This window comes from Pogona vitticeps, chromosome 1 (genome assembly GCF_051106095.1).
Source record: "Pogona vitticeps strain Pit_001003342236 chromosome 1, PviZW2.1, whole genome shotgun sequence".
NCBI classification, from domain to species: Eukaryota; Metazoa; Chordata; class Lepidosauria; order Squamata; family Agamidae; genus Pogona; species Pogona vitticeps.
Genome location: NC_135783.1, coordinates 8,571,193 through 8,589,304, shown reverse-complemented (window position 1 = coordinate 8,589,304; position 18,112 = coordinate 8,571,193). Strand labels below are relative to the sequence as shown.

General features: G+C 43.3%; 1 protein-coding gene and 1 long non-coding RNA gene across 4 annotated transcripts in view; both read right to left on the bottom strand.

The window, feature by feature from the left end:
• Positions 1 to 1,846: 1,846 nt before the first annotated feature.
• LOC144584918 (uncharacterized) overlaps positions 1,847 to 18,112 on the bottom strand; it is a 212,791-nt gene continuing 196,525 nt past the window's right edge. The window contains exon 2 of the long non-coding RNA XR_013539408.1: positions 1,847 to 4,332. This is a non-coding gene — a long non-coding RNA (uncharacterized LOC144584918). The remainder of the gene's footprint in view (positions 4,333 to 18,112) is intronic.
• BCL11A (BCL11 transcription factor A) overlaps positions 5,032 to 18,112 on the bottom strand; it is a 192,469-nt gene continuing 179,388 nt past the window's right edge. For all 3 annotated transcript variants that reach the window (XM_020806814.3, XM_072987004.2, XM_072987006.2), the window contains one exon: positions 5,032 to 7,712. In XM_020806814.3, the coding sequence (XP_020662473.2) occupies positions 7,639 to 7,712 (74 nt within the window). In that variant the 3' untranslated portion in view covers positions 5,032 to 7,638. The remainder of the gene's footprint in view (positions 7,713 to 18,112) is intronic.

Here is an 18,112-nt window from a genome sequence, read left to right as displayed (position 1 = left end):
CTAATGGATTGTGATTTATAGCAACCTTCCCCAAGGTGTTTTGGGTGTAAAACATTCCTTCTGATCATGCTGTAGGGTGGCGGAGCTGACTCAATGCTTCTCCGGCTTTTCTCCCAGGAGGCACAGAGGAGAATCGCCGTTCCTGACCACTGGCTCCATGGCCGTGTCCCAATGGCTGTCAGCTGGGACAGCCTATCAAGGGGATCCGTGAAATTCATGGCATGTGAGTCAAGGTGGCTATACTTCAGAAGCAGTATGGTGCTGTGCATCAGATGCTGAAGAATGTGAGATGAAGGGAGGAGCTCCACTTAACGTCTTTCTATAGGTGGGCTTCCTATAAGGAACTGGTCAGTCACTAGACAAACAGAACAGTGGACATGGCAGGCCTTTGGTCCGACTCAGCTTATGTTCTGCTTATATTCTTAACACGAGAGCCTCGTGGCGCAGTGGTTAAAACGCTGTACTGCAGCTAAAACTGTGCTCACGACCTGGGGTTCAAATCCCAGGTAGCCGGCTCAAGGTTGACTCAGCCTTCCATCCTTCCGAGGTCGGTAAAATGAGTACCCAGCTTGCTGGGGGGGCAATGTGTAGCCTGTATAATTAAATTGTAAACCGCCCGGAGAGTGCTTGTAGCGCTATGGGGCGGTATATAAGTCAAATAAATAAATAAATAAATAAATAAATAAATAAATAAATAAACAAACTGTGTCCATTTGAACAGCAGTCAAGTCCTGTAGACCCTCGACTTACAGACAGCTCGACTTACAGACTTTTTGAATTACAGACTTCTCTGGCTGCAAAATTTAGGTTCGACTTGCAGCCGGAGAATCGACCTACATACCAGAAAAAAAAAAAGGAACAAAACTGGAACAAAAACGGCCAGTTACGGGATTAATCGGTTTTCAATGCATTGTAGGTCAATGGAGACTCAACCTACAGACTTTTCGACCTGCAGCCACCGTTCCAATACAGATTACTTCCGTAAGTAGAGGGTCCACTGTACAGTGAGAAAGGTAGCTCATGGGCTTCCATAGCCATGTGCTTTCTTTTCTGGAAAAGGGCTATGACCTCCTTTTAGCACTCACGCACACACACACACAAACAATGTACACACACACTAGCCCAGTCCTTTGCCCCTTGATAATCCCATTGCTCTTAAAAAGTAAACACAGACAAACAAGCCCACCCAACTCTCCCTGTCTGTCACAGTCTGAAATCATCATGCAAATGGCTGCTGGTAGCAGCCACCCTACCACCGTCACTACCCCTTCACACACACACAAACACACACACACACACACACCAGAGTAAGTGAATGCTGAAGATATAATAACGAGCTAGGGAGACATTTCCGTGCTCAATAACAGGGCGAGACACACCGAATCAAAAGCAGTAAGATGAACAGTGCATTTGCCTGGAAACATGAGTGCCGAATAAATGGCATATTAAGCAGAATAATCTCTAAAAGCCAAAGAAGGAACCCATTTCAATTCACCTTTCCCTGAAGTTAATAGTTATCCTGACACCTTCGAGAACAGAACTAAATATTTTAGCTGACAAGCTTCAAGGATTGCTGTTGGCTATTTGGACCGCCTAACAGGATACGCCGGGAAGACGGAATAAAAAAGCACTCTGTGTGTATGTGTGTGTGTGTGTGTGTGTGTTTGTCTTTCAAGAACCTTTTCAGAGATTCTGACGAGGATGCCAATGCCTTCCGAGCATCTGAAATTAGTGCAGTTTAACGAGCAGTCCTTTCAGTTTTATTAGCACCCTGTAAAAATTATATAACCGAGGCAATGGCTTGTGATGTCTTAATCAACGTAATTTTTAAGGTCAGGGGGAAAAGAAGGTGTCACAAACGTGTTAAACTTTGCTATGTTTTACTGCCAAGAGACTCTGTTAAAGATTACGGCACACCAAGAGAAACATTATAGACCCAAACTAATGCAATCAGAAAGGGGGGGGATTGCATTTTTGCAAAATTTTGTTCCCAAGGACATTCTAAGTAGCCTTCTGGCTTCAAGAACAGAAAAAGAGTGAACTGTTTCAGTCCATATGAGAAGCATCGACAAAGGGGAAGTTTGCCGGGGCGGGGGAGTAAGTTATCCTCCCTTAACACTGACAACTTACTTTCTGTTGTGTCTGCATAATGTTGTGTGTCCCCCTCCCCCGTCACTGGTAGCCAAAGATATGGAATGTGGACAGGAAAATGCCCAAATTGTGAGGAATTGACATGAGGAGTTAGTCCAGCCTTCCCGAACCTGATATGAACCATAACGTGCTCAATTATTATTCCCATCTTCTAAGAGGGCAGTGGATTATGGGCTATGTGATCCAATACATATGGAGGACCCCAGGCTGGGGGAAAGCTCATGGTATCAATGTGACAGCAGAAGGCAGAAACCAGAGATTTACGAGTTGTTATTTTTTGTTGCACATTGACTGTCCTTTCTATTTTCTCAGGGAACCAAGCCGGCTCACCAATGAAAGCAAGCCCTTTGAGTCATTTCCATTGCCATAATTTAGCCACCAAGCTTTAAACATATGTGTTAGACTACAACAACTCACTTCATCTCCCTATGTTTGACTGATCAGCTTTTAGACTCAAAACTGACTGTTAACTCGGTCTACACCATGAAGCGTATGATTCTTTCCACCTCCACTTCTTCTTCTTAATAATAATTCTGTGGCATCAAGTTAATTCCAACTCGCAGTGACCCTTTCCAGGGTTTTCTGAGTAGAGAATATTCAGAAGTGGTTTCCTCCAGAGGTGCACCTTGCCCAAGGCTACGTGGGATGGCTCTTCTCTCCATGGAAGCACAGTGGGGAACCAAACTCCCAACCCACTGAGCTATTTAGCTAAAAGCCATTTCTTAAATAGCCCATAAATCAGGAAGGAATTTTCTCTCCAAGTAAGATCGGTTGGCGACGTTTTGCCCACACGTCTTGGCCCCGCATAGCTTTGAAGGTCAACTCTTCACTTCTTTTGGAACCTTGCGATGTTAATGCTGTTGTGAAACAGGATGTTGGGATAGTGCATCGTGTTACTTACTTTTCCCATGGATTCCCCCAATGAACGCCACATGGGCACCATTTCACACCCCTCCTGGAAAAGAGCAAGACAGGATCAGAGGGCAGGAGAACAGAACAGAACCATTCCTATGTTAGAAACTGGATCAGAGAAGCAGCATTGGTCCGTTTGTTTCCACATAATTCAGCACAATCCTCCTGGTGTTGGCGTACCTGTCACAAGTGTATGGTAGGAAGGTGTTGCTGAAGAATATCACCCAGAAGGTTTGGGTCTCAATGGGTGGTTAGGGATGGGATTTTCCGATTTATTAGGCTACAAACCCCATAGTTCCCCATTCAGGGAGTTCCACCTGACAGACATGTTGCTCACCTGGGAGAAAGGCCTAGCTGGTAGGCTCTGAGGCTTTGCTAGGCCTAGCTCCACCCAAACTTCCTGTTCCTGCCCCAGAGCTAGCTGGGAGCTTTCTTTCTGAACAGGACGCATGGGCTCAGCTAGGCCTCAAAGCCTTCCAGTTGAGACCTTTCTCCCAAGTAAGCCATATTTATGTGCCTGTAAGGTGTCTGTCATGTAGAACTCCTAGAATGGTGCATTATGGGATTTGTAGTCCAATAAATGAAAACCTGCCACCCCTAAAGGTAATTTTTGAGCTTGTTTGGGTTCAGAAAAGAATTTTCCTGAAGGCCAACCAGACCCTGAAAAGGGAAGGGGAAGTAGCACACTTTGTAGCATCTGGCTACATAGGAGCTTCATGGTGCAGTGGCTAAACCTCAGTACTGCAGCCAAGACTATGCTCACAACCTGAGTTCGATCCCAATGGATTCAGGTAGCCAGCTCAAGGTTCACTCAGCCTTCTATTCTTCCACGGTCAGTAAACTGAATACCCAGCTCGCGGTGGGGTGGGGACGACAATGTGTAGCCTGTACAGTGGGGTCTCTACTTAAGAACTTAATCCGTATTGGAAGGTGGTTCTCAAGTTGAAAAGTTCTTATGTTGAATCTGCATTTCCCATAGGAATGCATTGAAAACCATTTAATCCGTATCTGCTCTTTTCCGTCCATAGAAACTACAGTGGAACCTCTATTTAAGAACTTAATCTATTTTGGAATGGTGTTCTTAAGTTGAAACATTCTTAAGTTGAAGCAAGATTTCCCATAGGAATGGATTGAAAACCAATTAATCCGTTCTGGCTGTTTTTTTGTTATGTAGAGGTGCGTTCGTACATTGAAGCATTAGTTCCCATAGGAACTAATGCAAAGCTGGTTAATACGTACTCTACCACTAGGGGGAGAATTTTTTTTAACCTAAGATGACCTAAGGTTAAAAAAAGAGCAGGAAAGGGTTTTTTTCCTGTTCTTATCTTGGATTTCTGTTCTCAAGTAGAAGCAAAATTTAGCAAATGGAGCTGTTCTTAAGTTGGATTGTTCTTAAGTAGAGACGTTCTTAAGTAGAGACTCCACTGTATAATTATGTTGTAAACCACCCAGAGAGTGCTTTATGCGCTACAGGGTGATGCGTAACCATTACACTTGGCTTGGCTTTCCAGCCCACTCACATCAGTTATCTCAGCCCGATTTCTCATTTCACTTTTTGTCTCTCTGCAATGTTCCGTGGTCTGGAACGTTTAGGGGAGTGGATCGCAATTCCAGCAGACCGAGGGGGCTGATCCTGCGCCAAGTGCTGACAAATTCTGCCTGGTCTTCACTTCCCACCCTCTCCCCACCAGGCTGGCCACCAGCCCTATGGCTGACTAGAGATGGAGGCTTATTGCACCAGTTATGTATACATATGTGTATCAAACAGGTGGAATCCACCTCCATACAGCCTCCACGCAAACACACACACACACACCTTTAGATTCTGAAAATGCTAGACAAATCTGGATGAAATAACCACAGTCCTGATCCTGTTGAAAAGACCTGTTACACCTATTTTAATTGTGTGTGTTTTCCCCCCGAGCACACTTGAGACCACTGTCATGAAAAAAAGAAAGGACACAGAGAGACTATAAGAAATTTATTAATAACTCTCCTTTCACTCTTTTTTTTTCAAGAGAACAGAATAGGCACAGTTGTGCAATTACAAGTTGATACAAATGCCTCTCAGATTTTTGTTTGTTTTTCATCGCTCAAAACAAACAAGCACAAAGGAAAACATGTTGTACCCCCGTCGTTACCCTCCCACATATATACTTAAGCAACAGAAATGTAGTACATCACAATCAGCATCATCCAGTTGTGTACAAATAATAAATTAGATAGTTGGGAAAGCCTTCCGCAGATTTTGGCAAGAATAAATACCCAAGTCGTCATTAGAATACGGATTCATAATAGTGGCTGCAGAGTTTCTTCCAGAACTGTATCCTGTATACAGCTATAAAATCATGTAATATGAATATATGGTTTGTTTGCTGTTTAATTGGAAAAGTATTTTTTTTTAAAAAAAAAGAACCACCAACAACAATTACTTAAAGACATATTAGTTACATAAAAGTCAAACGAGACATAAAGGAAAATGTTTATTTCTGAAGATTAGCCCAATTTCCTTCCCACAACAGCTTAAGCCTTTGTTTACCTTGCAATGGCCAATCACAAAACAAAGTGTGCAAGAATGTGTGGTACAGAAGTGAAGGAAAGTGTTTGCTGTGACAAGCAGATCTCTTTCGCCACCCAAGAGAGCACTGCTTCTGTATATGGGCTAAATGCATCGTCTACCCCTTTCCCAAAGCACGGTTCTCAGTATTTCCAGTTAAAGAATCACAGGTTCCATGGCCAAGAAGATGCTAGCACTCAACGGTAACAATACTAAGGGGCACAAACCACATGGATAGCTCAGTATAAAGGCAGATCCTTGGGTCCCAACAACCAAAACAATCTGCTGAATTCACAAAGAGAGCGCAGTGATGTTGTCCGCTGGGCTGTTGATTTTTGAAGGATACCCATGGATTCTGAGCGCACCCGGTTATGCTCCTAGCCTCCTTGACTACCTTACTGTTTACAGAACTTGGGAAAGTTACTTTTGGACTACAAGTCCCAGTATCCCCCAAACACCTTCCCAAGATCTTGCCCCACCCCCCCAAAAATTTTTCCCTAGATCTTCACTATTTGCAGCACGATGGATCTGTATAGCTTTGTGTAGTAGCAGTGGGTGACACAATTGAGTTAGGATGTTCCCTTCTTAGAAAGAACCTATCCACTCATATGAATTATGACAGGAAAAATCACACTCTCCTTAATTTCAAGAGGCATGTTGTGAAAGGGGGGCAGCGTCGGCATGTATTTGCACACAACCCATCACCCGTGTTTCAAAAGTCTCCTGGAATGATGGCTGTTACTGCTTGGTTCCTTCCCTAATTGACTTTTAGCCCATTAACAATTTGTAAGGCCAGAAAGCGGCATGCAGACTTCCTGGAGGAAGCGGGGGAAGAGGAGGCAATGAAAAACCAAGATAAAGTTCCTTTTTTGAGTAGGAGGGACTGCAACTCCCAGAAAAAGCCACTGATCCCTCCCACCATGCATCATGTCCTGTGAAGAAAAGCAAAGGAACTGGCTTGCAACTGGAGCCAGTTCACTGATCCATCTAATCCACAGTGTGGTCAGCTGGTGGACCTTCAGATATTGTGGGGCAGGAAAGCCCATCTGGTCTAGCCTGCAGAGCTAGGTGACGAAGGACGGTGGGATTTTTAGTTCAACAAATATCTTATTTTGCTCAACCATGAACTAGTTCAGACTTTCTATTCTGAGCAGGACAGGGCCTTCAAGGCCCTGATGTTTAAAACTTGGTTTGCTACCCTCATGCTGCCCTTTGGATGTCCACCACAACCAAGCATTGGCTATACTTGTTGCTGCTGCTGAGCGATAAACTGTATTTTCCATGTATAAGACGCCCCCACTTTTCTAATCCAAAATTAAGAAAAATAAGTGGGGCTTAGCAAGTATAGGGGGAAAAGGGATCAAAGCACTGCAGGATCGCTTTGATCCCTGCTTTCCCCTCCACTTGTTTTTGTTCTTTCCTCAGCTTACTTCCGTGTATAAGACAACCCTCAATTTTTAGTCTAAAAATTTTAGACAAAAGTATAGTCTTATACACAGAAAAAACACGATAGGTAAGTATGGGTGGGTGGATTTTGTTCTCAAAATTCTGGATTTGTTTCCTAGGTCATTCCCCCTAGAATTCAGAAATATTACTCTCTCTTCTTCTTCTTTTTTCCTGGAAGAAAACATCGGTAAACCCTCCGTCCTACAAACCTCTGGGAATTGTTATCTTTACAAAGTAACTTCCCCAGTTCTGTTTCTAATACTGCATCTTTGAGTGGCTTCCCCAGAGCCACTCTGGGGGTGGAAAAAAGCCATACAAAAGATTGTCGATAAGGAAGAAAACCATTTTGATCATGGGAAGCCCTTGATGTAAGATTGTTAAATCTGTTCTTGTTTCCCCTGTGATGTGGGCGGGAGGGGTTGTATTGTGTTAAAATTTATATATAAATAAAGAGCCCATCGGGAAAGTAGTGGGGCTTTGAAAGGGGTTCGGGTTGGGAACCAGTCTTTTCCATGGCAACCCCTGGATGTCACGTACGTGGTGCACAGTCCCACACTGCGTTTCACATTCTCTCAGAATTTAAGCATCCTTGAGCTTCCATCCGGAATCTGCCACGCCTCAGGAGTCCCCTGGACACTACGCCAACCTAAAAAAATATAAAATAGGGAGGGGGACAGAAGAGGAGGAAAAAAAGAAAGGTGTAATATGGACCGAAAGTCAAAAGATTCCTGTTCATAGTTAAGAGGGTGTTGTCCTTCATGACAATAAAACCCCTATATGGCCTAGGCAGAAAAATGCATTGTGCCAATGCAGCCCATATAACAGTCAGACACCACTATGGGTGGGAATAACCATTGACCCACTCCCATTTTTTAAAAAAAAATTATAAGGGTTTAAGTGCCCAACGTGAATACTACGACGTGGATGTGAATATTTCTGGATGTGCGTCTGCGTCAGCTTTTACATATAATGGCTTGAAACCCTATGTGGAGCTCCGCTGATGATTTGGGCCTTTGAAGCCATCCCAACGCAAAGCATAATTATGAAAACTAAGATCATCAAGTCAATGCCTGGTCTTTTTCATGAAGCAACGTTGACATCCTGATCCCATGAGAGGTGATTTCGTGATACGGAATTTGTGTGGACTTGGTTGTATTCTTTAGACTCCGTTGAATTTAGCAGAGGTTGTGGGTGTAGACGTTTGCTGATGTCGCTCCATATTCTCTTGGTTGTGTGTGTCGAAGAAGTTCTGCCTCCTTGTCACAGTCGGATGGCCAAAGGCCCAGTTGATGTGATGTAAGAGATTGGTCCACATTGTCTACCAGTACCCCAATTTCTTGCATTGAGACTGGCATATGATGGAGACCAGCACTTCGTTTTAAGAGGGGATAAGACTTTTCTCCACAGATGAGGGGGCTTGGGGACACTGTATACCCTTTATGAAACTCCAGATGGCCAGGCTCTTAAATGAGGGTCTCTTTCTTCCTATAATCCCTTTTTGACCCTCTCAGATCAGGGCCATTGGCGCCTAGGCAGCAAAGCACATCAAAACACTGAATTTCTGGCAGAACAACAGGAAACCCCTTCTTTCAGAATAGATGCAACTCTACCACACAACTTCTAATGAGCAATTTGTATAACTCAGCAATGCAGTACTGCTCCATACAAAATAAGGAAAGGACAAAATGTAGATGGTTGCTATTCATATAAAGCTAGTGGAGCATGAAGCAGACTAGTCTAGAACCATTTCTGACATCCTAACCTGGTTTCTGTGTGGAAACAATCCCTTTATTCAGTCACGTGTGTGCCACGCTAAAACCAGAAGTGACATCACCCATTAGAGCAGAAACTAGTCCTATGACATAGAGCTTTGATTTTTTTTCTTTCTTTCATGGTCTGTATCATGTCAGATGAGTTTCCTTTGGAAACGGCTTGTCCTTCCGAGGTTCACAGTGGCGGCTTTTGTATAACCGCCCTCATCCCCTGAACCACTCATGTGGTGAAATCTCTCCTTGTATGTGTGTGTTTCGTTACCAGAAATCATTATTCAGAAACGTTTTTTCTGTCACCTCGGCCTGTACAGAATGTTGGCACAGCTTCAGAATGCATGAGGACCCTTTCAGAAACCCAGCAAACAGGGCATGCGCCTCAGACATTCATGCTTTGAAAGCGCCATTCATTTCTGTAGCCAAAAAAGCCACAGTTCTGTAATCTGTATTACTCTTTCTGCTTGTATTATTATGATACTTAGATTTCACCCGCTGGTCATTGACGAAACTCTCCCCACTCGCAACTTTTCAAGTCTTCACCAGTGCTCTCCATCTATATATAAAAAAGATGGCTGACTTCCATTTGGGCTATTCCTAGGGGATCAAAGATCCAGTATATGACATAGCCAAAACTGCTTGGGATTATTGATCCATTATTCTCAGCCTTTGGGTCCTTATGTGTTTCGGGCCACAGCTCCCAAAAGCCCTCAGCACCACGTCCAATGGTGAGGGATTATGGGAAGCCATGCTAAGAGCCAACTTGTGGCCTGCCGACCCGGTGAGAGGATATAAATGCGCCAGATAAATATATAAATGGGTCCAGAACAGCTCACGGATCACAGGTCAAAGCCCTGCTCTAGATATTACGTTCCCGCCACACTGTTGCTGCAGCCCCACAAACAGGGGTGTCTCCTCTGGCTGCCCATATTTCCTAACACTCTTCCAGTCATGACAGGATCTTTTTTAGCTTACCACATCCTGCCGTTGCACAAAGATATGACACTTTTAAGAACTCTAGGTCAAGATTTACCACCTCTCAGCCAATGATCCAGCGTGTGAATCATGAGCCCCATTTTGAAATCTCCAAAAGTTGCCACATGGAAGGGAGCTGTGCATGCCAAGGCTTACTCCTGGGTAGACATACACAGAGGTTGGTTGGGCTTTGCCTTTCTAAAGCTGGTCAATGTGGCTTATATCTGAGTAAGTATGAATACCCCTCGGCTGTGGTTTGTATACTTGGTTGGGGACACATCTACAGTGGTAAAAACTACATCTGAACCTAGCAATCCCCCCCAGGACCATGTGCTGCTGGGACACAGCCCCCCCCACCGGGACCCTTTTAAAAAATAAGTAGTCCCCTCCCCCATCCTAGTGAAGAGTCTTGGCTGGCATTTTTTTCAAATATTGGTGCAAGTATTTCTATATACTTGAACCCTGTCCTGTCCCATTGACTCACAGTAGCAAGATAGAAATTGCAGCTGTTTATAACCAGACCCAAAGCCTGAAAAAGATATTTCTCTTTATTTTTTTTTTTAACGACACCTCTCAGATGCCTGAAACTCAGCAAGCGAGACAGGGGAATCCTAGAATTTGCTGTCCAATATTGTAATCTCTCCCCTGCCCCACAAACTTCACCATAGGAAGCCGAAGTACTGGAAATGGAGGCGAGTCAACCAGAGAGGTGTGGGAAGGATGCTGACAGAAACATCATAATCTCAGGTTTCTTGTCTGGGAGAAGGGTTTGGGCTACTCAGTTGTAACTGAAGTGTATTAACTCATCACCTGAGGAGAGAACATCCAATAGACTCAAACCCCTCTATTATAATTTCCATTCAGCTGATTTTTTTTTCTAGATTCAAGAGCTACAGTTATCTATGGAATCTCCACCTGATCTAGAACGCTGATTTTTCCAGAGTTCTACTACTCACATGAAAAGCCTCCACAGATAGTGAAGGCTCTCCTCTATAGACCCACTGAGTACACCCTCTCCTCGTGTGAACTCCATTCAAACTGAACAGGATTACAATCTCTGCTCCGAGACTGTCAGGTGGGTGATGTTAGCAAGCCTCTACCGATTTCTGGGGCTTGGAAAAGTGAACCTTTTTTTCAGGGGGCGTGGGATGGGATTGTCCGATAATCCCACAGCCAAAAAGTCACTTTTCCACATGCTATCAGGACTGTGGGGCCAGTAACTGGACATTATACTAGGGTCTAAGGAGGAAAATCAAAGTAATAATTTAAACCACAAGGAGAATCTGGATTCTAATCCAGCCACACAGCCGGTTAGCTGAGTAGCCTTCAATGAATTATAATCTCTGATCCTCAGTAGAGATGTAAAATTTCTGAATTTTTTTTTCATATTAATAAGGTTTCTTTCCTTTTTGGGAAAAAAAATGGAATTTTTACATCTCGAATCCTCAATTCCTCTACACAATTGGAGCAAAAACCACCACCACACACTATTATCATGATGAATGGCGTTTCTGCTGTTGAAAAATCTGTAGATCTTATTATTAATGATCATATCTTGTCTTCCTGCCAAACGATCTTAGCTGATCTCCCTAACCTGAAAAACAAAATATGCCTTTCCACTTATTCTGAAGACATGAAGATGTTCCAGACATTTTCAAAACACATTTTATATATTTATATACTGATTACTCACAGATATCAAAACAAACATTATATATGGCTTGATAGATCTGTATTATCTATTTCTACACAAGCACAATGGGAAATTAATTAAGAATTAAGAAAAGAAAGAAATCTAAATTATTTAGAATGGAACAGACAACTTCTATAAAACCAACACAACTGAAGTTGTTTTTTTTTAAATGAATGTTAAGTGTCTGTGAACCAAAACGAATGGCTCAGACAATCAGTGTTGGGAAGTTTCTTTCCCTGTGTACAATACTAGATGGGAACTGCTATATAACACAGTGGTTTGGGTATCTGTCTGTGGAGTCAGAGGTTGGGAGTTCGATTCCCCAATGTGCCTTCTTGACAGGTGTTAGGCTCCATGATCCATGGGGCCTCTCCAGCTCTGCAGTTGTAAGATAGTGATGATAATTATCCTTATGCCACCATCTTAGTTTCAGTCAACACAAGACTATATAACCTAGTTCCTACACTGAAATTGCAATGGACTTAGAGAGGCAGAGAAATCCATGTATGGCCCTTCTCCATTGTCGTAACAGACTGAAGTGATGGCTCTTAAGACCTTAAAAATTTACTTTTTTTGGATTACAAATCTCTGAACCTCCCGGAATGAATGATTCTAAGAGATCAAAAACGGTCTTAAACTCAACATAAAAAAAACTAAGATCATGGCCACTGGCCCCATCACATCCTGGAAAATAGAAGGGGAAGATATGGAGGCAGTGACAGATTTTACCTTCTTGGGCTTCATAATCACTGCAGATGGAGACAGCAGCCACGAAATTAAAAGATGTCTTCTTCTTGGGAGGAAAGCGATGACAAACCTTGACAGCATCTTAAAAAGCAGAGACATCACATTGCCAACAAAAGTCCAAATAGTCAAAGCTATGGTTTTTCCTGTTGTGATGTATGGAAGTGAGAGCTGGACCATAAAGAAAGCTGACCGCCGAAGAATTGATGCCTTTGAATTCTGGTGCTGGAGGAGGCTCTCCTAGACTGCAAGGAGAACAAACCTATCAATTCTAAAGGAAATCAACCCTGAGTGCTCCCTGGAAGGACAGATCCTGAAGCTGAGGCTCCAGTACTTTGGCCATCTCATGAGAAGAAAAGACTCCTTGGAAAAGACCTTGATGTTAGGAAAGTGTGACGGCAAGAGGAGAAGGGGACGACCGAGGATGAGATGGCTGGACAGTGTCTGCGAGGCAACCAACATGACTTTGACCCAACTCCGGGAGGCAGTGGAAGACAGGAGGGCCTGGCATGCTCTGGTCCATGGGGTCATGAAGAGTCGGACACGACTAAATGACTAAACGAACAAAGAGATATAACCCAGCCAAGGAGTTTCCATAGTATTAGTCATTACACGTAGAGGTCCCTAAGGAGAAGAGATCGAAATCATACAATGCCTCTCCGTTATAAATGGGACTTATTAGGCAGAATGGACCTCTTGGGGGGGGGGGACATCTGTATGGAAGACTGTTCACAACCTGGAATCCCAAAGGATAGAAAGGGTGATGGTGACCAGCATGTCTTCCATGCCAAAAATAACTGGGAAAATTTGTGAATGAGCTTCATCTTCCAAACCAGAATTTTTTTCATTCAGATTCTGCTTAGTTTAGAATTCTCAAGAGTTGCCTCCAGTTCCTTCATTCGTGAGTGTGATGATGTGAACCTGAAGCAGCTTCCATTTATTGTAGGGAGGGAAATCCAAAGTGATTTATCACTGAAGGTTTTTCTGAGCTCTCCACATAACATGTGGAGCTTTTAATATAAAGATCTAAAACTTTTCACAAATGAAACAAACATGCAAAGTGGGATTTGAACTTGTTATAACAAAACCTGATCTTACGAGCTGTTAAATGGGTTGGGCCATTTGTAGGTGTTGCTTCAGTATTTCCAAGAAACAGTTTTAGGATATTTCCCCTTTCTCCATAGCCACAAAAGTTTACTGCACAGTTTAAAACCTAGACCAAAGTAATAATTACATTCCATCAAGTTGGTTCCAATTTATGGCAATCCTTTCCAGGGTTTTTTTAAAAGTCTAATCTGAGTGGGCTTACCCATCCCTTTTTCTGGAACTGCTCTGGGGCCGGGCTGCTGGCCCAAAGCTGCACAGGCTAACTCTTCTCCCAGAAGTCACAGGGGGGGAACCAAATGCCTAACCTCTGGTCCAGGCGCCCAACTCACTGAGCTATCCATCCACCTTACCCACATAAAAGAATAAATAGCATGCCAAAGGAGGTTTGCAAACAGCCTCTCATCTAAGTCTCCTGTGGTGAGTTGAGAATCGTTTAGAGGTAACCAGGCCAACAAGCTTTGCAGATTGAAAATTCCTCAGCCATTTTCTTCCTTTCTCTTCTCCCCTTGTTGGGCTCTTTGAGTGCCACAAAATAAAAATATGCGATAGTGCAAGCAAGAAGATGAAGGGGGGGGGGAACTATAGATCCAAGGGTTAGTCAACTGGCCAGAGACAGATTTAACATTGTTTTTGTTTGTTTGTTTGTATATATGCTTGTTTGGTTAGTTCATGGTTGGATCCAGTATTTCTTTAGACATAAAGAAACACGAAAAGGCACAGCATGTAGCTATTAAAGATAATGAAGATAGGACCAGTCCATTTACTGGTAGGTTTTCTGTCATAGTGCTTCTAGTCCACATCCCATGCTCCACTGGTCTTCCAGAGGCACCTACGTTAGCAGATCCGTTTCCAGAAAGGGGACCGTGTGGTTCTTATCTTGGCCACTTTCCAGCGATTCTAAAACTCTGCCAACTCTCTTCAGTCTGCAAGACTAACAACACATTGCCCAGAGAGTCTCCCACCCAGCAAAGAGCTTGTTGTTGTTGTCATTCAGTCGTGTCCGATTCTTCATGACCCCATGGACCAGAGCACGCCAGGCCCTCCTGTCTTCCACTGCCTCCTGGAAGAGCTTGAAGTGTGCAAAATGTGGAGTTGTTTTTTGGAGGATTTCAGTGCTTGCACTTGCGTGGGCCCTATGATTTGCAACATATGCGGTGTAGACTACAATGGCTCATTGTGGGGCAACATAATGCTCCCCATCAGGATCATGGGATGGCAACTCTGCAATTCCAAGTCATGAATAGAAACCCCCCAAATGGATAGCCACAAAGGCACCAGCACTTAAAGAAACATTACAGAGAAAGCCTGGGTTGAAGGGGGATTAAACTAACACCTAAGGGGTAAATCCAATTGTTCATTCCAAATAGAGTAGGACCCTTTGAATGAATGAGGCCCGTTATGGTAGTGCTAATGTATGTCCCATTGATTCGATTGATCTACCCCACCTGGGATAACAATAGGATTTCATCCTAAGTGTTTTCTACACTTGTTGCTTTCAGATGTGGAGGGAATGGCAACTTTGCTGCTTGGATCACACAATGAAATCTCTGTTGATGACAGCCAAGAGAGGTGATGGCAATGAAGTCAGATGCAGTCTTTCAGAAATCACAAAGGACCAAACAAAGAGGAATAAGGATGTGTTGAACAAGGCAATGTGTTGGATGTGAAAGCCTGGAAGTGAAAGGAGAAAGAAGAGAAAGCTACTCAAAAATATTCCTAAGGGGGTACATCTATGATAGCTTTCCTCAGACTGGCACTTTCCTCAGATTACAACTCTCCTCATCGTCACCATTGGCCATTTGAAGGATGGAGTTATACTCTTACACAGGTACACAGCTGGCACAAGAACTAAAGCCAGATTGAAGGTGGTTTGGTTTTAACCATGTTTGATTGAGTCACTGGTTAAGACCCCTGGGAAAAAAATGGCAAGATTGTGTTGAGAGATGGGGTGGACCTGAAATGGGAAGGCAAAATTCTGTTTTGTTTTTTAAGTTAAGTAATAGGTTTAGCATGATTAAAAAGCCTACAAACCGCCATGCTATGACCAAAGAAAAATCAAGTCATTCAACACTTGGAAGCTTGGTTCTATTAAGAAGTCGAAAAAATAATTATTTTTTTTAAAATGTGGAAATTGGGAAGAAGTGTCACAGAAGCATAAGCGCTAATTAAAGTTGAGGATATAAGGATTTAAGGACATTGGAAGCCTAGAAAGACATCTGATAGATGGAGATCTGTCCAGGGCATGTAATGAAACATCTTCGAAAAGCTGGAGAAGGGACAATATTCAGAACTGATCTAAACTATAGTAGCATTTACCACAAGAGAGTGTATGAATCTAGAATGTTAAATTGTTTATATCAACAATGAGGGTAGGTGGGGAACGCTTGCAATGGACAAACGTATTGGACTTCTAAAGCAGTGCTTCCCAACTTTGGGTCCCCAGATGTTCTTGGACTACAACTTCCAGAAATCCTGGCCAGCACAGCAAGTGGGGCGAGGGCTTCAGGGAATTTTAACCCAAGAATATCTGGGGACCCACAGTTGGAAACCACTCTTCTAGAGCCAAACAAAACAATCCAGCTTTGGGAGGTGCCAATGGCTGCAGCATTAATATTTATGCTGTTTTTCAACTAAGGAATTTGAAGTGATTTGCAAAGATGGATGGGTGGCTAAATAGCTAGATAATGGAGGTCGGATTAAGAATCCAAATTTCTATCCTGAATCCTATAAGCAGCAAGGAAAGGTACCCAATGACTTTAGAGTGCTGTTGGATATTGCAGAGTCCTGTGAAGGCTCTTGTGAGGTCAAGTAAAAGTGTTTTGTTTGACATGGCTGAAAAGAAAACTGCACAAGGACATTCACAACTACAGTCAGTCGAAATGTCCTACCTGGTACCACAGCAGCTGCCCACCAACTACAATAGGAAGCTTGCAGGGGACAGATGACCATTGTTCTTGACAACTTCTAAACTCACTCTTGTCCATCTTCACATGAGATCTGTACCTTAAAGACGAAGTACTTGCCACCTGTTCAAGAGTATTCAATGATCTCGTGGGAAGGATGGATTCAACCTTCCTACTGGATCTAATGGCTCAGGTCCATTATTCAGTACCTTGACAAGCAGACTGGAAAGTTGTGGGACTGGTTTGAGAAAGAAGGAAAGAGAGCATAAGCATATATATCCTTGATCTTCGTTCATAAAGAGCAAGCAAGGAATGATAATAATAACAATAAGGAATGTGACGATCCGCCCACAGTCAACACTGAAAGGGAACGAAGGAGAGGAAATTGGGATTTGAGAAAGGCAAGGAAGTATCTGGAAGCCAGAGAGAAAAGGGGAATAGCGAGCAGAAAACCAAAGAGACTTGAAGATGCTGGAATTTTTTTTGTCACCACACAAGGTAGGTGGTAATGAAAGACTGAGAGCAATAGCATTAGAGGAGAGTGCAAGATCAGTTTTAAGTGGATGAGCTACTGACGTTGCCCAATTCTGCCCGGGATTATTCTACAGGGGCATTGACATTCCAGAGTCATCATCTTCACATGCATCTTTTATTTGGAAAGAAAAAGAGATTACAGTAGATCCCCAAAAGAATCCAAAATTCAAGAACAGCACTATATAGATTGAACGAGACGTTGGGGCAAAGTTACAAATTAAAGGGGTAATTGGAAAAAAAAGGGACTATAGATGTTAGAGATGTAAGGTAAGGTCATATCTATTCCCATGCTTTAGGAGTGTCAGTGAGTTTCCAGCATGCTTGCCACGAATGTATTCCCATGATAATTACAGCCTGCGGACTCATCCCTGAGGAGTTTTTGCCTCAAGGGATGATCCATGGAGAGACACCCTTCGATTCCTACCTGGAGGTGAAGTTTGATATAATGGACCAACCCATAGTTCTTGTCCACAGACAACTCCATTACGGGCTGCGTTTATATGGAGACTGCGTACAGTGCAGCTGTACAGAATCTCCTCTTGATGTGCTAAGTCTACCATTCAATGCCAGGCTAAAAAGGGATCCAACAGCAAGACGGGCAAAGGCCTTGGTGAGCCCTACTCACCAGTATAGAGAATAATGGGCGAGAGGTCTAGTCAATGGCCCAGGTCACAATGGGCCATTGACTAGACAGGCCCACTTAGAGGCCATTTGTGGTACAGACTGTGTGAGCCAACGCTTTATGCATCATCTGACCCAGACATGTTAAAATGAAGAGTGCAAAGAAAGCAGGATGGAGGCATTAAGCACCAGTTATTCCGCCTTTTCAGGAAGGCAAAATAACTCTGCATGACTCATGGTATTCGTAGTAGCAAAAGCAGCTCATCCTCCTTGCAGCACAGCTCAAATCATCCTCTAAATACTTCCCCAAATTTCCTCATACAATGGCTCTCAAGTCCAGATGGCCTCTGATATTCCTGCAGCATGTTGGCTGAAACAATCATCGGGGGAGTCCTGTGTTCATCTCTCATGCAGATACCAATTTGTACCTCTGCCTTCTGTAGGAATAACAATGCTGAACTGCTAATCTAGAGGATGATGGAGATTAGGCATGACAAATGCTATGGGCACTAGAAAGTTAGTGTTATTGCTCCTGATGTGTGCAGAGAGCTATGCATGAAGATGGCCTCTCCTGTCATCTTCCACGATGGGAGAAGCCCCACAACAACGGGAATGCAGATGGGGCTCCAGTGCAAGCCATGGCTCTCAGCTGACTGTTTTATCCCTCTCTTTTGTTGGCTGTTTGTTGTTGATCTTTTTGCAT